Raw genomic sequence first — 21,433 nt, 5'->3', positions numbered from 1 at the left:
CCAGTAAATGTGCAACTTTGGTAGAAGACACCAATCCACAAAGCCACCAAACCAAAAAAACAGTGAACAGCTCAGGACCTCCAAGCTGCATACTTGAAGGTAATGCAGATACTGATATTGGGATATATAATACCATTCCAAACCCTTACAAGTTTTTTGGGTTTTTTATTTGTTGCTGAAAAAAAATTATGCTGAAGTACTACATATGGTGTGAAGATTTCACAGCTTTTCCTTCAAAGCTGTGGTTAAGACATTGGTTTAATGATATACTATTCCCCCCATTTTTTCCTGAACACTGCTGACTCAGGGAACTCACAGCGTCCTACCAGACTCCTTCCCAACAAACAAGACAAAATTTGGGGTTAAAAATCTGTGAACTTGTATTCAGCAGCTCTGTTGGCCTCACATCTGGAAAGCCAGAACTCTCACTGGACTGGTGGCACAGCTTTTATTTAAAAATATAAACCAGGTCTCCCTTTCCCTGCCATAAATCTCCCTGCCAAAGCACAGCCCATGAAAGAGCAACGCTCTCAGTAAGGTGAGAGAGAGGCCCTTAGGGAATGGCAGCTACATCAGAGCCCTTGGGGGACTGGGATCCATCAACACTCTCACCAACAGGCATAGGCATTACACCAGGACTTCCAAACTCATCCACACAGGGTTTTTAGGTCTTTTGTTGGGACACAGGGTGATTCTCCTGAGCTCACACCACCCTGTGTGTGTGTGTAAGTCACTCAGCCCTCAGCAACAAGCGCTGAGCAGGAAACAAAGTCTTTCAATCAGTAAATCAAAAAGTTAGAACTATTTTTGTAAAGGGGGAAAAAGTATTAATTAACTTAAACCTCACTCTAATATTTGGTGTTCATGCTATAACACTTAGAGGTTTTTGGCTGGCTTTTTAAATTGCAGGATTTTCTAAGCAAGTCTGCTGCTTACTTAAAGGGACAGATTTTATTGTATGAAAAATACAATTCACAATTGCAATTTTCTACACCCACATCTATAATTAATCTCCTCTGAACACAGCCACTCCCTGACGAGATTCCACGTTATATTTAAACTCTGGGTGCCACTGTGAAAGGAAAAAAAAGAACAATAGGATCATTTTCAAAGCCTACATAGCAGCACAAGGTTTCAAAGCAATGAAGTGCTTTAAACTCCAGCATCAACCTTCTGACCACCCAACCAGAGCGAAGACTGACCTCCAATTAACACCACAATAAGCAAAGAAGTCTCTTGAAAAATGTAGAGTGTAGATGTTTCCTGTGTTCCAAAGGAGGTATGAGACTGATGTTATATTACATAAATAAAGCACAAATATACTAAGAGGTTGTTGGGAAAGTCCCTTTTGTGACATTCAGACTTTAAGGATTAACCCACTTAAAGAAAATTCTGTGTTGGATGAGGTACCTAAAATTTAAAATTCACACATCTTGTCAGAAATGTGGAAATGTGCATTTGATACTTAAGTACTATAAGGAAATGGACTTGTTTTATTTTTTCATTAAAACATATACACACACATGTTTGTAATGTGTACACATGCAGATATTTACTTTGGATTGGGAGAATGTGCCTGTTTGTGTTTGCTGTAATCTATTTAAACCTGTCCTTTAAAAATACAAATAAATGCATCAAACACTGCAAATGTCATAAAAGTCATCCAACAGAAGGTGAATCACACTGACCACAATGAGATGATGTTTCTTTTACGATTTGTAACAGAGACCAATTCTTTTTAGAAATGTGTTTCTCTTCAGAAACACACTTATCCAAAGATGGGAAGACTTAAGAGTCTTGAATTCAGTTTTCCTAGAAGTTATGTCACCAAACCTGTAGGGAACCACTCATCTGAAGTGCAACTTATCAAGTCAGATTAATCCCTTGTGTGCATCTAATAATTTCAGTGGATGCACTTAGCTAAACACACGGAGTTGGATCAGAAAGTACAAAATAAGACCATTTTATCCACCCACATATGCCTCACCATGTCATGAGGCAAGGGCAAGCCAGCAGTCAGCAGATTGCTGAGTTTTTTTATTAATTTTGTTCTGTGTTATGTTACAGACGCTCAACCAAGATTCAAGCCCATTGTCTTCGGTATTGTTGGAGAACTCATAATGAGACACAGTCCTAGACAAAAAAATGTATTGTCTAGACAAATCAGACATAGCATGTGGGGCTGGAAATCTTAGTCCATTCCCTTAAAAGATGGCAAACAGAAGCAAAGAAAATTGAGGGATTTGGCCAAGGGTCAAAGAGTAAACTTCCTTCAGACCCCTGAATGGAATCCTGAACTCCTGAGGCTCAGTCCAGAGACTGAGACCCAGGCAGAAAGACACCATTCAGACACTGATGCTGAGCATGTTTAAAAAATCTTTCTATGGACAACTGTAGTTTAAATCTTTAAATATGAGAGAAACAAAAAAAGTGTGCACACATATAAAATTGAATCATTGTTTTAAGTAACCACTGTTTTAAATTTTATAAGCTTAATAGGCAGAGGGGAGGTTATAAAGAAAACATCATCCAAAAATGGCAAGGGAAATGAAAATCAAAAGTGGAAGTGGAGCCCACATCTCCTGCTACTGCAGTCCAGCAGCCTTGGGACATTCCTCCTGCCCTCTGTAACATCAGCAATGTTTCAGTTGAATTTAATCACAAAATATATTCTTTCAAGCTCAGTTTTTCAAGCAAACCACTCTGCAATAGGAAGTCAAATATTTATTTCAATTAAGAGCTTGTATTTAAAAAACACATTTTCTCGTTACCTTCTGGCAGCTAAAAATATGACACAATTAAAACTTTTGAAGTATTGGTACACAGAGCCAGTGAACAGCTTCCTCTGGAAGCCTGAGCTTCAGCAAATTTACCACAACTCAAGGCTTCACCAAACACTCAAGGAAGCTGGTGAAGAGATTAAGCAAAGGCTACAAGTCACTGAGAAAAAGGAAGCTGGGTCTCAGCTCCCTCCCCACCATGTGGCTTTGGACAGAGTGAGATTTCTCCTGTCAGCAACACTGGTTTCTCTCAGTACAACAACAGCAGCACATCCACATGTGCATCACCCAGCACATGTGCCAGCACCAGGCACTGCCTCAGCCATGGCCACTGCATTATTCCAGACGTCCTTATCCCACAGGGAATAACATGAGCAGGCTACAGGAAGACCACAGTTACTGCTCCATGTCCCTGTGTCATTCCTCTGTGTGAAAAGCAAACACAGGGCATGCACACCCACCACCCATATTTAGGGAGCAGAAGGGACATGCACACCCATATTTAGGGAGTTCTTGACTCTTCCAGCTGTTTGGGAAGTGTGGCAGATGCTGAGGGTGCTGTCTGGTCAGCACCATGTGCACCCTGACACTCCAGACACCAACCAGGAACACAAACCTCTACAGGATCAGGGCTACACTTCATTATGTGGTTTCTGCTGTCTTCACACAATTGAGCAGAGTTTGAGAGGTGTGAAAAAACCCCACCCTTACAGCCCTACCAGTGGTGTTTTGTGAGAGAGACCTTTTAGTCCGGAAATCTCTTCATGTGTTCACTGCAAAGACACATTTTACTAATTCGTGAGTAAATAATGTATATATTCCTAACATCAAACTGTTGATAGTCTAATTGAGCACAGTACTTGAACACATGAGTGAGTGTAAAGTCCTGAAGCGCTGTCAGTGGGGTTAATGGGAGTTTTTACCAGCTTAGTCAGACTGTGCTGAACTGGAGCCTCGGCTGTCATGCACTTGTGGCCAGACAAAGCCTAAGTGAAACCAGAACAGAAGCAGGGAAATTGCCAAGAGTACTGCAATAAAAGAAAGTCTTAATAACTGCATTCTGATGGAGGCTGATCCCATTTCACATGGTAAACTTGAATAATGAGCCCTCCTTTATTCAGGGAAACCACCTTCAAGTCTTACTCAAATCTGGATGACAGTATACAGCTGCCAGAGGCACCTGAATCAAAGATTAGATATTCCTACTCAGGGAATGAGCTGTGTTGTTACCTCCCATCACAAAAACCAGTTCAGTCAGTGTAAACTCTTAAAATCATAAAGTCATTCCTAAACACTAGATATACTTGGTCAAAATTTAGTCATTAGTATCAATTTTTGCAAACAGATTTTGTTATATTTTAAGGTAAGTGGTTTAAATCAAAGGAAAAGCAAGATGGCTCATTTTACATACATCATACATGTACTCTATGCTTGTATTTTAATATTTTAAATGACAGCAGCAGTGCAGCTATTTCTAGAGTATCTTTAATTAATAATAATGGTATGCATTTACAGCCCTTTGTAATTGTATTCATGTTAAAAAGAGGGCACATTTCTGAGCAAATCTCAAAAAGCAAAGACACCAACAGTATTATTTGGACAGCTGTGGGATTTTATAAACCAAACAAAGAAAACCCCACTAAGGAGCTCTGAAACAGGTAACAGAAGTGAGTAAAAGAACACATATATTTCCATAAAGTAAGAATGAAAAAACATTTCAGCTTATTTACATCAGCAGGAATCAATGAAGAAAATCAGGAAGGCTACAGAGTAGATAAATCAGGTGTCATTATTCCTCAGAAGGCAGCAATAAAGGCATTCAAAGAAAACAAGCAATCATTCTGCACTTGAAAGAGGGTATTGCTGGGACCGAGAAAAGAAAAAAAAAGCAAAAAGGACACTACATTACATGGATACCTAGACTGCTTCCAGTCACAATAACATAGAGAAATAACATAAGGGAATGTAAATGCTCATTAAGTGAGCATGATTTCAAAGCACTGGCCCAAGAAGGATGTTAACATGTTGTCAGTTCTAGGATTCCTCTCTCCCTTCCTTTCCTCTGAAAACATCTCTGATGCCACTAAATAAACTCTACTCTGACTTATCGTAACAACCAACCAGATCAACCCATGGGCTCTTGGGAAAGTGGCTGAAAGAAAGAAGTTGCTCCTCTAATTTCAGAAGCTTTAGCCTGTTTCACAGGGAAGGTGGACATGATTGGTTTTCACATTCATTTAAATCCTCAAAACAACTTCACTTGGGAATGCACATCCCCAGCTCTCACAGAGCCAGAGCTCAGCCTCCCAGGTACTGCCTGAGCTTGTCTCAGCACTGGGAAAGGTGAGGCTGAACCAACAGGGTGGAGTTTACCACTGCTCTAAAAGCTAATGAACCCTTTCATGCAACCCTAACAACACTAAAATATTTGTCTTTCCCTTTCTTGGAACTTGAATTACATTGCAATACTTGCAGAAAATACTCACAAAGGCTTCAAGCTCAGAGAATAATGGACTAAAAGTCAATTCAAAATCCCTGTGTTAGGTGCCTGAAAAAAGGAACGCTTTATTCCCTCTTTAATGGTTTACATGTTTCTAATGAAAAATACGCTAAAATAATTTCTACATTTGTGCATTCTAACAAATTAAATGATGGAATTAAAAAGATCATTGTTCATAGAGAGCCTGTATATTTTTATTTGAGAGAAATTAAGAATTTCTAAAGGCAATTTTGTAAACTATTTATTTATGAGCTTGGTCCTAAAGAGACGTGGGTGTGAGTAATTTGACCTGAACAGAAAGTGTCCCTGACGTCAGCTGGGGCATTTCTGTAAGTCACGTGTCTGCAGAAGCAACTGCAGGATTGTGCTTTACTTATCCCATATGGATTTTCCTTGCTACCTCCACAGCAATATCAGGCTGCACATTCCACCATTTTCATTGCTGCAAAGTGGTTTGCACCCTCACAAAAAAACAACAACTAAAATCAACTCTCTGGTGTCCTAAAATGGCTCTAGGGGTGAAAGGCCAACTTTCACTGCTGCAAGACCTGGAGAGAAATTCCAAGGTCTGAATTTAACTGAGTTCTCCTGCCCTGACTTGCCATGGATGGTATGGGAATGATGAGGAGGGACAGCACAAGACTTGCTGGCCTGCAGGAATCAGGATTGGCAATTCTGGACTGAAGCAGTGAAAACTGGAAAGAAATAAATAAGCAAATCTGCACACAGATAAAAAAATAACAAGTGCCTAAAAGACAGAAGTTACTTAATGAGAATTTTCTGGATACTAAATCCATAGTACTTGAACAGTCTTGAAGATGCTTTTGTCATATGACAAATGCTGCCAGCAAGACATCAGATGAAAACTCACCTGGCTGGACTGACCTTGATTTTTCCAAACACACTGTTTTTTCACAATCAATGCCAATTTATCAATAACCCACTACAGGTTTTCAAATAGTTTTCAAGTACCATTTTCAAATCATTCTCTATGTCATACTGAAAGGAAAAATTAATCTTCTGGGCCATAGGTGGCCAAAAAGTTCAGAGAAGGAAAATGAGCAGTGTAAGAACAGTTCCCCAAACACTCCTACAGCCAGCAGCCTGTTCATACCAACATGCTTGGACAGCAAATAAAGGACCCAGACCAGCAAAGCACTTAAGCACAGGCTTTAACTTTAAGCACGTGCCTAAGTGCTTTGCTGGAAAAGGGCCCAAAGAAAAGAATGAGTACAGTTAACTGAAAAGCCCTTCAGAACTGGCCTGACTGCTTTGTTTGTCCATTCCAGTTGCTAGTAAACACACGTTTGGATTTAACCCATCTCACAAGAACAGCGACCTGCTACAACCAATCTCTGCACTCAGGGAAGTTCCAGGAACTGGAAAGGCACTGCAAGACACACTTGGGATTTAGGCTACTTAAAAGGCACATGTAGAGGTAGCATCTCCACATCTCTCTTGCAGGAAAATCCACATGAAGGCCCAAACCACTGAACACACTTTTACCACACAAGCCTGCCTTGCTCTGACTCTTACACCAATAACAATAATTCACAGAACGATTGTGGAGACCTCATAAAGAGGGCACAAAATGCTGCCAACAAGATTGGTGGCTCTTCTTCCTGTCTCCAACTTGTGAAGGAAACCCAAACTTGTGCAGATAATTTCTGACTCTGGGCCTTGAGAATGTGGCAGTCTTTTTTACTACCTCCACCTTGGTCCATTAATAACATTTTTATATGTATCAAACTTACCCCTAAAACCAAAATCAAAACAAAGTTCCCTAGAATATCTTAAGCAATGTGCTTAAGTTAAAAAAAGAACTAGAGTCCAAAAATGGAAAGATGATTAGGGAGGTAGGTGAAATTTGAATGAAACAATAATAAAAAGCCCTAAGAACACATCATATATTCATGGTTCTTGAATCATTAAGGCTCTGCATGACAGCTCTCACAAGCACCAGTATGGCAAATTCACTGACTTTTAAGCAGGAGTGAAAGTGGTTAAGCCCTAGGACAAATAATATGAAAATCTCAGCACAAGTCTGATCTCAGAGAGTTTAAAGGAATGCAGACTGCCCAAAAACACAGCAGCTGTTTGTTTTTTCTGCCACCTTTCCAAGGTTCATGTCTGGAGTGAGGATAAACAGTTCTGAAAAAAAGTTATGTGGAGTTCAGACTTTAAGAAAATAAAACATCAGACTAGTATTTCTTGCAGAAAGATTAAAAAAAAACCCCAAACCTTAAATTATTCAGCCCTGAAAGTTTTCAGGTAAAGCTCTCAAGAGAAGAGGTAGATGGCTTGAGGCTTCAATATATTAAAATGCATTCTCTAAACAAGTCTGCATTTTCAAAACCGTGGCCTGATGTGGTTTTCTTGAGCAATACTCCTCCAAGCAGAGTTTCACATTTAATGAGGTAAAACTGTAGTCCCTACTTTATACTCATACACACAAATAGAGGCCCTTTCAGATAAACCAACAAGCAAATGAGATAGTGGGTGAAGCCTTAATCAGCCTGGAGTGATTTCCATCAGCACAGCAGGTATCACAGTCACAAGGTTAATTTCTGCTAGTTTGGACATCATTCTTTATATTCAATCTCCTCCCTTTCTCTGTTTGTGCCAAAGCAAATGAGCACCCACTTTAATTAATTAATAAGTCTCTTGATAGGTTGGGCAATCAGAAATCTCTTAACATTTTAGCAGGCATAAGTTTCCTTTGATCCACATTTAAAGAGACAGCCTGAAAAAGAAAGAGGTATCAGGAAATGTTCTTGGGTAGATTACCAGTGGAGCTAGCTGGTGTGAATAAGGACTGTCTGTGTCCAGGCAGGCCAGAAATAGCAGGAAATAGCAGGCACCATGTTGAGATTCAACATCTGTTTATGAACTGTCCTTACACACAAAATGAAGAGCTGCTACAGGACAAAATATACAAACCCAGAAAGTCTTAAACAAACTGGAACCCCTCTGGAGAGCCCCCCTGTTAGATTTACACCTGGTGCTACTGAGGCAACAGCATGAGGAATGGTGAGCACTGAAGAACTTTACCTTGTCTTTGTGATAGACATTCAAATTTTATATATATATTTTTATATATAATTATAATTATAATTATAATTATAATTATAATTATAATTATATTTATATTTATATTTATATTTATATTTATATCTATCTCATGGGCAGCATGGCCCAAGATGGCACATGAAAGATGCCATCTGTGAAGGAGACTAAATTCAGACCACACATGTGCCCACAGAGCTTCAGGGTGGAATTGAGGGCAAGAATGGCACGGGATGGGATGGATATGGAGAACAGGTGCCAGCAGTGTATCATGCTCTTACACATTCCCTGTTTTCCCTTCTTTGTAGGGAGATTAAAGCACTTTGGGGCTTAACCTCCTCTACAGATGCTGTGCACAAGGAATTGAGGACAACACCACACCTACTTTCTCGTGAAGACACGAAGAACACTGAATTTCTTTCCTGAAAGTAAAGTAACATCACAGTATTTCTTTTTCTCCAAGGAGTCTGTTGGAGGTATTTTATATACAATGACAAACCAGCATCAGAAACTCCCAAATAGTTTCATGGAGGGAAGCTCAGAAGAGGAAACCACAGGAAAATAGTTTTCTTTGTATTTTGTGGTGTGTTCTCCCCCTCTTACTAGTTTTAATTAAATATGAAAACATCTCATTGTGCAGATACAGCTTCATCCCTCAGAAGAATGAGCTCACCTTGGAAAATGAGATTGGAAGGAGGGGAGTGTATATAAATAGTTTCAAAACTGTTTCAAACTACAGTGAGTGAAAGTTGAAGTTATTTCTGTAATCCTAACTCTATGTCCTATGTATGGATAAATGCAAGTGGGCTTTGGGGGTGGGGAGAGTTTTGGATATACCAGGCATATATCTCTGCACATCCTCATATTTTTCCCAATCACCTACAACATGAAGGGCTTTCCTACTTTCTTTCCCACTTTGACAAAAAATCCTTGTGCATGGGTACTAGAGGCAACAGATGGGTCATCTTCCATAAATTCTCTTCTACTCCAACATTGGCACATGGATCCTGGGAGTGACTCCAGGACAGCCCCAGCCTGGCAGGGAACACAGGGACGGCTCTCTGAGAAATGCCTGTGCTCTCCAACCCCCTCTCCAGTGAGTCCCAGGATTCATCCACACTGCAGAACAGCAGCGAGCTCAGAACTCAGGCTGACAAGTCTTGAAATAAAATAAAGTGAACAAACACAAGTTTTCACTGAGATTTTCAGCTCCAGTTTAAAGCTGAGTGTCAGCAAGCTGAACCAAATAGATATATAACTCAAATATTATCTGAAGTTACGTAATAGTAAAATATAAAGTGCAGAACTTCCAGAACTTCCCCTTCACTTTAAAATTAAACCAACAGCCATGGTGAAATCTGAAATTCCAACTCTCCTATCCACAGGAGAATTTGGTTTCCTATGCATGCAGTGTCCAACAACCAAGAAGCATAACTCCAGTCATCCCTGCTGGATCACACTGCAAGCATTATTGCTTCATCTGTTTCTCTGAAGTCAGACAGTCAGAATCCTACCATCGACATTTAATTAAAGAAGGTAGTAAGAAAATAAACAACCTTTCTTGGAATGTCTTTGATTCCATAAGTACATATACATTTCATCCATTGAAGACTGAATTATAACCTTTCATCTAAAGAACAGTTTAATGGAATGGCACTGGAATAAAGAATGGGGGAAGGCAAAAACAAACCCTTGGTGATTTCATATAACACATTATATATTTATATAATATTGGGCAGGCTATCTGGCAGCATCAATTTGCAAGCTGCAATGAAAGTGTTCATCACCTCAATGCGAGCAAAAGGCAGAGCCAGGCACTTACACCGAATCAATAACCAGATCCTACTGAGAGTTAAAGCAGCAGATGGTCCATCACAATGAAGAAATGACAGAACACATACATAGAAGTGTCTGCTTTCTTCAGACACATTCTTGAAAGCACTGTATCATTGATCTAAGATTATTTTTATAGGCAGATGACAGGTCAAGCATAAAAGTACTCTGTTTTAAAGGTTACAGAGCTGGCAAACTTGGTATCACTGCCATGGACAAAGACTCATTTTCTTTTGAAGTCTTCCTTGTCAGGTTATTTACATTTCACAGTTAAAAGGCTCCTCTCTGGAGAACATGAATTCTAAAACAAATAAGAGAAAAAGTCCTAGGCAAGCTAATGCTACTTGAAAGAGACAATGTAAATCAACCCTGACACCATCAGTGTCATCCTAAAGCACGCCGAGAATTTCCAGTGAAAGTTACTAACATTAAGCAGATTTAGAGAGCCAGCCAAAAAAAATAAAGCAAACCTGTAGGTAAACTGCCCTCCAGGCCAAGACTGTTGTTACAGCCATGTATTACAGTGAGAGGCAGAGGAGGAACACTCCAGTGGTGAAAAGCATTTGTTTGGGAAGTCTGGAGGAAGAATTGGTCTAGAATAAATAATTTATAGTGTGATCTGTGAAAATGCCTATGGAATACGACACCTAATTCTCACTGCAAATTAGACAGAAAGCTGGATGCCCAGCTAAACACTTAAAGAATGTTACCCTTCAAATTATACGGCTCTTTTCCCAGCTATTAAATAACAATGCCACTTTCTTGGTTAAGAGCACATTTAAGGGCTGAATTTATGAAGGTTCTTTCATATGCAAGGTATTACAGAGGACTAAAGGTTTGGGTTGTTTTTTTTAAAAAAAAAAAAGACAAAAGAGGCCCTTATGGGATAATAAATTTCTTGAGTTTTAATACTTCTAAGCACTGCATGTACACATACAATGCACAGACTTCATGCTACATAGATTTTCTTCCCTTCCCTGGATGAGAACGCTCCTGGAATGTTATTGTTTTATGGGGGGTGGTTTTTAAGAATTTACTGTGAATACATGCATTATATATGTGCACACCAAAACACTGCTGGGGCTGTAAATGACCCAGGAGTTCATAAACATGGCTATTTTCTTATCTGGTTCAAATTTATGCAAGGAAGCAATTGTTACACAGCTCTGGCTGAACAGAGACCCAATCTCACAGGGGACAAGAGGGCTTTCCAAGGGGTTTCACATAAGGAAGAGTTCAAAGGAGATGACAGATTGTTTATTATATCCCTTGTACCATGAGGGTCTGATCCCTGATGGTGTTCACAGGAACTAATGCAAAAGAAACACCCTGAACGCCCAGCCTGGCTCTGAAGAGAGCTGAAATCACTGTAAAAAAAAAAAAGAGATTAAGAGAACTGAAAGACAACAAACTCCTCTGTGGTTTATGTCTTATTTTCCTCAGAATTTAAGGCTGAAACACCACAACCTCCTTCGTTCCTCCCAGCCCCAGTAAAGAACAGTTATCCAATCCCACCATTAGTGAGGATGTCAGCAAGAGGAATCTCAGACTCACAGCCATCTCTTTATGAATATTATTAAGATTACTATTATTATTGAGATTGTCATCTCAACCTCACAGAAGTTAATAATTACAGTGTTCATATATCTCCATTGCTTCTGCATAGGACCAACAATGAAATGGTTGTTTAAACAGAGCTTCTTTGCTTTGATGGAAAACTGTGTGTGCACCACTCATCAGCTCAAGTAAATGCTAATGACTATCTATAAATTTATTAATATTATAAATTTACTAATTTACTACATGGAAAAATAAAAGATATTTTCTGATACACACAGTACAGTTATTTAAGAGCCTTAGGATGTTGGATGTTGAATTTTGAGACTGAAGAAATAAGACCTATAACAACAATGAATATATGAATTCTGATTTGTTTTTATTATTATGTTTTTTAAGTGCTGGATGGTTCTAACCATCACACACACACTCACATACACACACACTCTCAAACTACCACACTAGGCAAGATCAGAGCTTAACAGCCAACAAAACACACATTCAATCCCTGAGATCATTTTCCTGAAATAGAAAACTACATATGTTTCTCAAATTTCACATCAAGCCACTGCACAGCCAGAGCTGCAGGGGAGAAGGGAGCCAAGCCTGCCTTTGGGCTTGGGGGAGGAAGGACCTGAAACCAAGATGATTCCTTTCATATCACCACATTTCTTGTCCACAATCTCCACTTCACAAACACCCCCGTTTCACAGCGTTTCTAGCTGGGCTTGCTTATCAAACAGCCTTTGCTTTGTCAAATTAAGACACATTGCCTTGGATTAGTGAGACTCCCTGAGTTCACGATGACTTCATGGTTGGCTCAGCTCAGTGTCTCCGTGGCAAACTGCCAGGAATACATCCACTGCCCCCAATCCTTTCTATACTGACCTAGCTGGCTTTTTTTTTTTTTTTTTTGCTTTTTCTGCCTTTTTTTTTTTTTTTAGCAGCAAATGAACACAATAGAAAACGAAGGGCTAGATACTGTCACAGCTAATTACCAATCCTAACAACTTCAAAAAATAAACTAGTAAATATTTGAAGGTCTGAATGCAAGTCTCTGCAGTGCAACCTCTCAATGTATGTCTGAAGCTGTTGAAAGGAGACAGTGCAGTTTTTCTTCACTGGGCAGATACAGTGAGACACTCTGAAGGGTTCCTGTTCTTGTGGAAAACACATTAAGCTTCTTTTGCTAATATTTTGTAAAGGGCACTTGTACAATAACAATAGTTAAAGCTTCCTGTTTGCCTCTGTGCTTCCTGGCTAACATTAACGAGACCTGCTGACAATTTTCTTCTTCAGCACACAGAACTCTTTCAGATTACTCAGTAGACTCAAGGACATAGCATTTTTAAATTAAAAAAAAAATATCTAACAGTAATGGCCCACATTGCACCTGCCCTTCACATTCCTGATAAGTTTTCTAGCTACACATTTCCTATTTTCTGGATCAGTCTGTGTGTCACCAGTCTCCAAAGAACATGTTTTGAATTTATGAAAAGCCTGATAGCAGTAGAATTCTCTCATTTGGCAAACATACCATCACAGAGACACTTGCTTTTGGCTCCATGACAAGAAATTCATGGTACTTTGTCCAATCCACAAAAACACCATCCCTCCCCTCCCAACCAGCCTTTCAAGATAATTTTTTCTCCTCCAGAGACTTCTCTAAACAAGTCTGCAAGTCTGAACTCTTGGGTTTCATTTCATAAACAGGACACAACAGCCGAGTGCAATTCAGGATACTGTCACTGCCCCATGGGCTCAGCACTAATCACAACAGCTTTCTGCAATATTCCCTAGGCCCCTTCTTTCCAGAGACAAGGCCTGATTTTTAGACCGGGCATCTTTTGAAGTAGGCACAAAATGTCAACAAGAAGCCAAGCGCCAGATCCCAGCCAAAGGGTATCCATTAGTCATGGCAGGGCTAGGAAGGAAGGGAAGGGCAGCTGGCCCAAAAAAGTTGTGTCTGTGCTGCTGCAGTTACCACATCTCTCTGAAAGGATTGCCCAATCCTTAAAAAAGACACAGACATCCTTCAGATAATCACTAAACTCACACTGGTTTGTTTTTTCAACAGTACCTCTAAACATAAGCTCCTCTTCTAAAAGCACTCTCCCTCCTCAAAGTTTCCAGCCTATTCTGGATACAATATTTGGTGAGGGCTCCACTGACACAGCCACGAGAGACCTCAAAAAGGTAAAAGTCAGCAGCCTCCCAAGAGTGTGTGGATGCATCAGTTAACAGATGAAGAACAAACACAGGGATGAACAAACATCAAATCCTCACATGCATTCAGCTGCCTGAACACCTCCAGATTTAATTCACTTCTCCAAATCACAGAGCAGAGATCTGAATCCTGGATTCTAGAGCACCTCTCTGGTTTTATTGTTTTATTACAAGCTTCCCTCACTACAGCTCAAGACTCCTGCTCGTCCCAGTGGGCTCTATATCAACTCTGACAATGTCCAGGGAGTTCTCTGGAAGTGAATCACTGCAACGGAGCCATCTCGAGCCCTAATGATCAGCTACTAAAAACAGGTTACAAATAAACTGCAAGGACTCAATCACTGCTTAACATAAAGAGCCAGCTACTCAAACATGCACAAGCCATTGTTGAAAGAAAACAATTTGTCAAGTATCTTCCTGTTGAAAATAGACTGCATACTACAGAGAGAACCCCCTCACACAGAGATACAGACAAATATTAGTCATGTGCTTCCCAGAAATGCTTTTTATCAACTACAAACATTTGCTTTTCACTTTGCAGTCCATCACTACCATAAACAGTATGAATTTCTTTCTTATAAAACTGAGAAACTCGTGATCCCGAGATCTGCTGGAAGGAGATCATTTAGAAAAGTGAAGTATATGAAACATCTGTTCCACCCTTTCCCGTGTCATGATGGCAAGCAGCTGAAGACTGACTGGACAAGTATTTTCACAAGAAAATTATTTGGGTCAAATTCACAGATAAGATGAAGTCTCTACTAGACAGCACATTACTTTCCACGGATATTAATATGTCTAGAGTATAATAATCTGGAAAAAAAAATAATCTGCATAAAGATTCAATTTGTTCCAACTTTTTTTGGTCATTTTTGGAGGTGGCTTGTAGCACAATGCTGGACACCCTCTATCTCCATAATGTCAGCCTGACATTATTTCTTACATTTCCAAATCCTTCTTCACAGGTCTAATCTCTCTTTTGCTAGAATTCATCTTAAATTCCAGTACACACTGGTTCATTTTGCAGTGAGTGAGTTGCCTATGATTGGAAATGACCCTGAAGCAGAATTCTGGGTCTAAGCACATGTGACCTTTGAGAAATTTGTGTGAGGATTCCACCCAGTTTAACAGCTCAGCCCTATTCTTATCTGCAATGTAATCCCTCACAAGCCTCCAGAAACACACTAGATTGCAGATGTGCATCTCTGCTAAGAATTCCCCATCCATAACACAGTAGCCTGTAACTAAACCAGAGAGGAGTTTAGATTTTATTAAGATAGCTGTACCCAAAGCACCATATAAAGGAAAGGTTACCAGAGGTTCTGGATGGGGGAGGGAGAGCAGTGAGTCACAGTGCTGAGCCTCTGAAAAGCACTGCTAAGTGTCTGTCACAGCTCTTCCTCTCCACCACAGCATTTCTGACAGAAGACAACTGAGTATTCAAGTAGCAAAACCAACACTCAGCCTTGTTGCAGCCTTGGGGGGGCAAAGCTGAGAAGTTGAAGATTTAAAATTTGTAACTAAAGAGCTGTCAGTAACATTTTTTTTTTAAATGCAGAATAGTCAGCTGCCTGGATCGTTCAGGACGAGTCAATGGTCACTCATCAGCCCAAAGCAGAAATAATAAAACATAATTATATTAAATATGGAGCATTACAGACAACAGCTTTCCAAGAACAATGGGAATCAAAAATTTGGAACTCATCCTTTGCAACTGATGTAGTTCAGTAAGACACAGAGCAATTTCAAAGCCAGGAGGTAAAAAAACCCTAGAAGATGTTTTGAGTCTCCATCTCAGAGGTAAGAAACACTTAATGTTTATTACAGGTCCACTGGAAAAACAACTTGGTAACAAAGCAGTTCAAGCCAGTAGAATGAAAGGTGAAAGACAAAGGATTTCATACTTAGAAACATACATCAAGAACTGCTTTTCAAATACGTCAAACTCTGATCTCACACACTACTTAACTTTGTGCACAGTGACCTCGCTGAAGGCAAAAAGACTTTACATAGTTTCTAAATGTCAAATGCATACAAAATGTTTTAGAGAGCCCCTTTAAAATTTAAAGAAGCAAGGTCTTTGCTATAAAAGTGCCTTCAGAATTGCATTTATTTTGGTAAAATCTCCATCACCAAAACAAATTTTAAAAAAACAAATCCTTTTATCAGGGCCAAGTTCTGTATGATTCACAGTGACTAACACTGTCTTGCCCTGTGAATAGACTTCTTTGTGCTCAAAGGCAGTAAGGGTGGTAAGATGTAATAATCTCATACTTGATAAATTCACACTTTCTCTGTATTATGAGCATATGCAGGACAAATTACTTGACTTCAACCTACAAGAAAATTCTCAGAAAACAGGTGTACATGGAGTAAAGCAGGGAAAGGAAAAAAAATAAGGTTTGATTCCAGAAAAATGTTTCTTGTCCTTATTTTCCTGTCTTTTTCTTCCTTCTTTGTTACCCTACAAGACAATTTATTAGAGCCAAAACAATGGGCTTGATTTTGGGGAGCACATTAAAGACAGCAGTGATGTACAAGGAGCTGTTTTATTCAAAATAGAAGACTCTCAATCAAAGTGTGAGGGAAGACTTTACCCAGAGAGTCTTTTCCCAACATACTCCCTTACAACATTCATCAATGAAATGAAAAGATTTTCAGCAATCATATTTGCTGAAAATCATCTTGCTAACGAAATTAACTTGTCAGTGTAAATTTGACTTTTGAGTACAATCCTCTGCAACTCTTTTTTTTTTTTAGAGAGATTCTCTGCTTCACCTCCAGGAAATTGCAACCAAGGACACAAAGCCAAAGCCAGGCAGGATCATGGAGCTGTCAGGATCAATGTGCCCTCCCTTTTCAGAGCCTCCCCCACCTCATGCCCTGACCAAAGGGTGCTAATGCTAAATCAAAGTCTTGAGTACTTTCACAAGATGCAGACCCTTGAATATCATCTGGGAGCCTGGGATTTATCCTCTTGAAGGTAGAGTTGGGCCAGGTGACAGGACTGTTTATATTGCAAGATCTGTGGGGTGGGAGTCGTTCTTCTGTTACATAATTCAGAGTTATACAGCAAAATCTGACTGAAAGTCCAAAGGAAGAAGATTTAAGATGCCATTTATCAATTATCATCTGGCAAGTCCTTGCACTACTCCTCTTTTTGCTTTCTTTAAGTCAGTCATAGCACCTCCCTACTGTATAATGCAAGGAATACATATATAATGCTCTAACAATAGCTGTCAGGCAGGAATCCTAACTAGGGAGAAACAGAACACACAAATAAAAAGAACTGTATCTGATGGGAAGGTATCTTCATTTCCAGAGAGACTAAAACTATCCTGTGGCCAGTTTTCATCTGAGAATACATTTTGCACAGATCCCACTCCACAGACTGCAATGGAAATAACTGTGAGCTGCACTGAACTGGGCATGATTTTAAATAAATAATACTGGCCCTCACTTCTCACAAGGATCAACAAAAGCCCTTCACCTGCGTTGGTCATTTTAATCCAGATTTTTAAGGGGTTCTCTCAGAGAGTTTTGTTCTCAAAGAATTTTATTTCAAAGAATTATTCAAAGAATTATTGGAAGTGTATTTCACAGGAACTCCAGCAATCATATTTATGCTCCAAAATGATATTTTGCAGCAACACACTGTATCTGTGAATTCCACTGCTCACGGGAACAACTGTGTTCAGGAATGCACAGTGGAGGCAGGAGATAGGTTCAAGATGTTTCAAGGCTGGCTGAATTACAGACAGATGTACATAGCAGCAGGTCCAGTCAGAATGAATTAAAGCAGAAATATACATAAGAAAATAGACAAAATCATACTGTTATAATTAACATACCTTGCAGTGACACCTGTGGCTTTCCAAGATAAGAAATCCGGAAGATCAAAGAAGTAGCCAACCTTCTTCCATGATTCTGGCAAGTTCTAATAAAAATATGTTTAGAAGCCCAGATATTAGAGCTCATGCATGGTCATGTCATTATTTTAATGCAATTAAAATCCTGATATTTAGGAAAAAACTACGTTTTTTTTTTAAACTCATTGTTCTGATCATCCAGTCAGCTCTTCTCTCTCATTTACAATCTGGAGAAATGAGCCCTTCCCCCAGCACAGACTGATCATAAGCAAAGTTTCCCATGAAGAGTTCATGGAGGCACAAGTTTCAGATCAATAACCTGGGGTGTCTCTGTTCCCCATCAGCTGCTCAATGTCAGAGCAGTTTCAAAGTCAACAACTTTATCAAAAAAATATTTGCCTGAAAAATGCTCTGTTTTCTAAAATAAGCCGTTTAAGATTTTAAAATGTTTAAAATTAAAGATTTAAAATGTAAGATTTGTTAATTAGAAGCATAGGAAGGAAACAAAGAGCTCTGTGAGTGCAGAAACCAAGTTGGAGATCATGTGGCTTTCTGAAAAGCTACACATCAGTCCCAAACTCCTAAAAAACTCTTCTACCAAGATAGATCATTTATAAGGAGTTTCCATCACTGTTCTCTGCAGAGAGACGATGGTCCAGAAAGCAAGAAGACTCTCAGAAAAGGCTGGTCATAACACCTGGGCCAGGCTCTATTCCTTGTTTCCACCTCCAAAGCTCAGTCTGATTTCAGCTGATGTTAGCATGGCATATTCTCAAAACTACTTTTCCCCAATCTCCACACCACCCACAGATACCAGACCATGATGAATGGGAAGAAAGTTTTCCCAGGAATAATGTTGTATCCAGTGTGACAGGCAGTGAGCATCTCTGTCCTGCAAAGCAATCCCAGTGATCACCTCTGACCTCAGTACATTAACATAGGTAGAGAATATCAAAACTAAAAAGCACACAAGGGTCACAAATCAAACTTCCATAGGAGGATAAGACTGCTTGAAAAACCTCCACCAGCTTCTTAAATAATTGAAAAGTGCAAAGTTTTCTCACTTAAGATCAGCTCCTGCACTAGAAACACAAGTCCTTGATAGGGTCTTTCTGGAACAGAAAATAATTCCATTCAGTGTCAAGAATGTACAGGCTGAATTAAAAGATAACATGATTCCATTTTAGAGAAATAATATTTTGCTCTTGAAATTCTTCCCTGCGAGGGTGGTGATGCCCTGGCACAGGCTGTCCAGAGAAGCTGTGGCTGCCCCATCCCTGAAGTGTCCAAGGCCAGGCTGGATGGGGCTTGGAGCAGCCTGGGACAGTGGAAGGTGTTCCTGCCCATGGCAGGGTAGAATGGGATGGGCTTTAAGGTCCCTTCCAACCCAAATCATCCTGTGATTCTATGATTCTATAGCATAATTTAGATACTCTGTGATATTAAACCAAAATTTTACAAGTCCAGAAAGTTGCTGAAATGGAATCTGTGAATTGGAGAAACTAAGGTGCAACTGGGTAAGTACAAAAAAAGCAAAATTTTGTTTAGTTTTGAGTCATGCCAAGAATCTGTCTTAAAACTTTTTGAGTTTAGACCTTGAAAAGGTTCTAAAACTTACTGGGTTTCTATTGAGTTCAAAAAATAAATGCCCTGATTACAACTTTTTCATAAATGACACAACCTTTGGATGTCTATTCCTGACCACTCAGCTTTAGCTCACCTCCCAGATATATGTGGTTGCTACTCACTTCAAATTTAACTTCCTGTATGAATGCCAAGTTGCTCCATAGTTTAGCTCAAAGATCATTCAGCCTGATTATTTTGATGATAAAAGCCATTACATGTTGTTAACACACCTGAGAGCCTTCAAGAAGCAACAGGAGATGTCTGGCTGTTACTTTAATCAGAAAAGAAACTGGATTAAGAATAACTATCCTCTTCAAATAAATCTGTTTCATCAAATATACTCCTTGGATCCTTATTCTGTTACTTCAAGAATTCCCAAAAGCCACAAGTTAGTGACACTCAAAATACTTTGTTTCATGAACATCCAAATGATTCATTTTTTGCCATCTTGATGCTGTGTCATCGCTAATTAGTACAGACAAAAAAAAAAATCATAGCACGCCCTGATGCATTTTCCAAACAAATTTAAAGTCTCCATGTTTTCGACACTCACTGAAGTTAATTCAAATTTATTTTCACCCAGTCAGGAGTCTGTGACCACATTAAAAGGATTGTGGAAAAGATCCAGGAACGTTCCCAATGCTGCATTCACATCCTGCAACTCACCCTCCAAACTCAGTTGCAAAGGAACTCGCAATCTTTCTGCTTTCCAGAGGTACTTACGGGCTGCTCTATCTTCATCTCTCTCTCTGTGATTGCTTCGGGTTGCTTTAACAGCTACACCTCCACAGAATAATGTTTTGAGATTGTTACAGGCCATCAAATACTTGAGGTCAAAGAGTTTAAGAATTATGTAGTGCAACGTATTTTAATCTTCCTAGGCGAGAAGGGAAAATGAGGGATATCTTCATTGGACTGAAAATACACAAATAGGGTGTCTTTTTCTAAATTACAGAAAACAAATTGTGTGAAAGGAAGAAAAGGAACAATGCAATACTTAATGCACACACTGACAGGGATCTAAAACTTCATGTCCCATGCCCTGCTTCAACTCAAAGCAAGGATTTACGACCTGGATCTCCCACACTTCACACTGGATGCCAAGCCATGTGACAGAGCTATTCCCAGACACCCAAGATAGGCCATGAGCAGAAATTCTATCCTTGCCAGAGCCATGGCTGCAAACTGATCAATTTGGACACAACCTGCACTTTAACTGGTAAAAGATTATCTGACTGAACTATCAGAGTCAGGAACACAGGGAGAGGAAGGGCTTGGAAAGTAAACTCTTGGAGTAAAGCTGCTGCTGAAGGGGGAGAAAACTGCCTGCACCACGCAGACACTGCTGCAGGCATCCTTAAATCCCTGAGGCATCCCAGGCATGGCACCACAGGCAGGCAAGCACCAGAGCTCAGGCCAGAAAGGGCTGCAGAGGACAGAGCAGACACATGGAATTAGAGCTGGAGAAGCTGGAAGAAGGCAGGGAGGACAGTGTGTGCCTGCTGGGAGCCTTGTCCCACTGCAGAGGAGAGGAGACACAGTGGGGACAGCCCAAGCAGGACATGCTCAGAGGTGCAGGTGCTTCAAATCTCCCAGCTGTGAGTGCTGTTTCTAAACAGCACTTCTGCTTGATCAGCAACTGCAGCTAAAATCCAGACTCAGTCTGAAGTACAACTTATTGCTTGCGTGTCTGCACTGTGTATGGATTGTGATAACACAGAGTGTTGAAACATTTATAAACAATTCTAAACAAGAGTTCAGTTCCAAACTCAACAGCCTGGAGTCGTTCTCATTTAACACAGAATTTATTATTCATTTTAATGGAAAAATATTCAGTCACATTCAACAAGACAAAAAGCCAGCTGCAAGGGCAGCAAGCAATGAAGAAGACACGCACCAGCAAAGGAGCTGCTGCCAAGCTAATGCCACTACATCCACTATCCTTCCCCCCACTGCCAGGGAAAGAGGTTTCAATG

General features: G+C 39.8%; 1 protein-coding gene across 14 annotated transcripts in view; it reads right to left on the bottom strand.

The window, feature by feature from the left end:
• Positions 1 to 21,433, bottom strand: part of FGGY (FGGY carbohydrate kinase domain containing) — a 279,434-nt gene that overhangs the window by 85,110 nt on the left and 172,891 nt on the right. For all 14 annotated transcript variants that reach the window (XR_015273696.1, XM_086841676.1, XM_086841677.1 and 11 more), the window contains one exon: positions 17,814 to 17,899. Coding sequence is in view for 13 of the 14 variants with exons in the window: in XM_086841676.1 (XP_086697802.1) it covers positions 17,814 to 17,899 (86 nt within the window). In the remaining variant the exon portion in view is untranslated. The remainder of the gene's footprint in view (positions 1 to 17,813; positions 17,900 to 21,433) is intronic.

Source organism: Cyanistes caeruleus, chromosome 9 (genome assembly GCF_971803275.1).
Source record: "Cyanistes caeruleus chromosome 9, bCyaCae1.hap1.1, whole genome shotgun sequence".
In the NCBI taxonomy this organism is placed as follows: Eukaryota; Metazoa; Chordata; class Aves; order Passeriformes; family Paridae; genus Cyanistes; species Cyanistes caeruleus.
The sequence above is the reverse complement of the archived record's forward strand: the minus strand, read 5'-3'. Positions and strand labels throughout refer to the sequence as shown.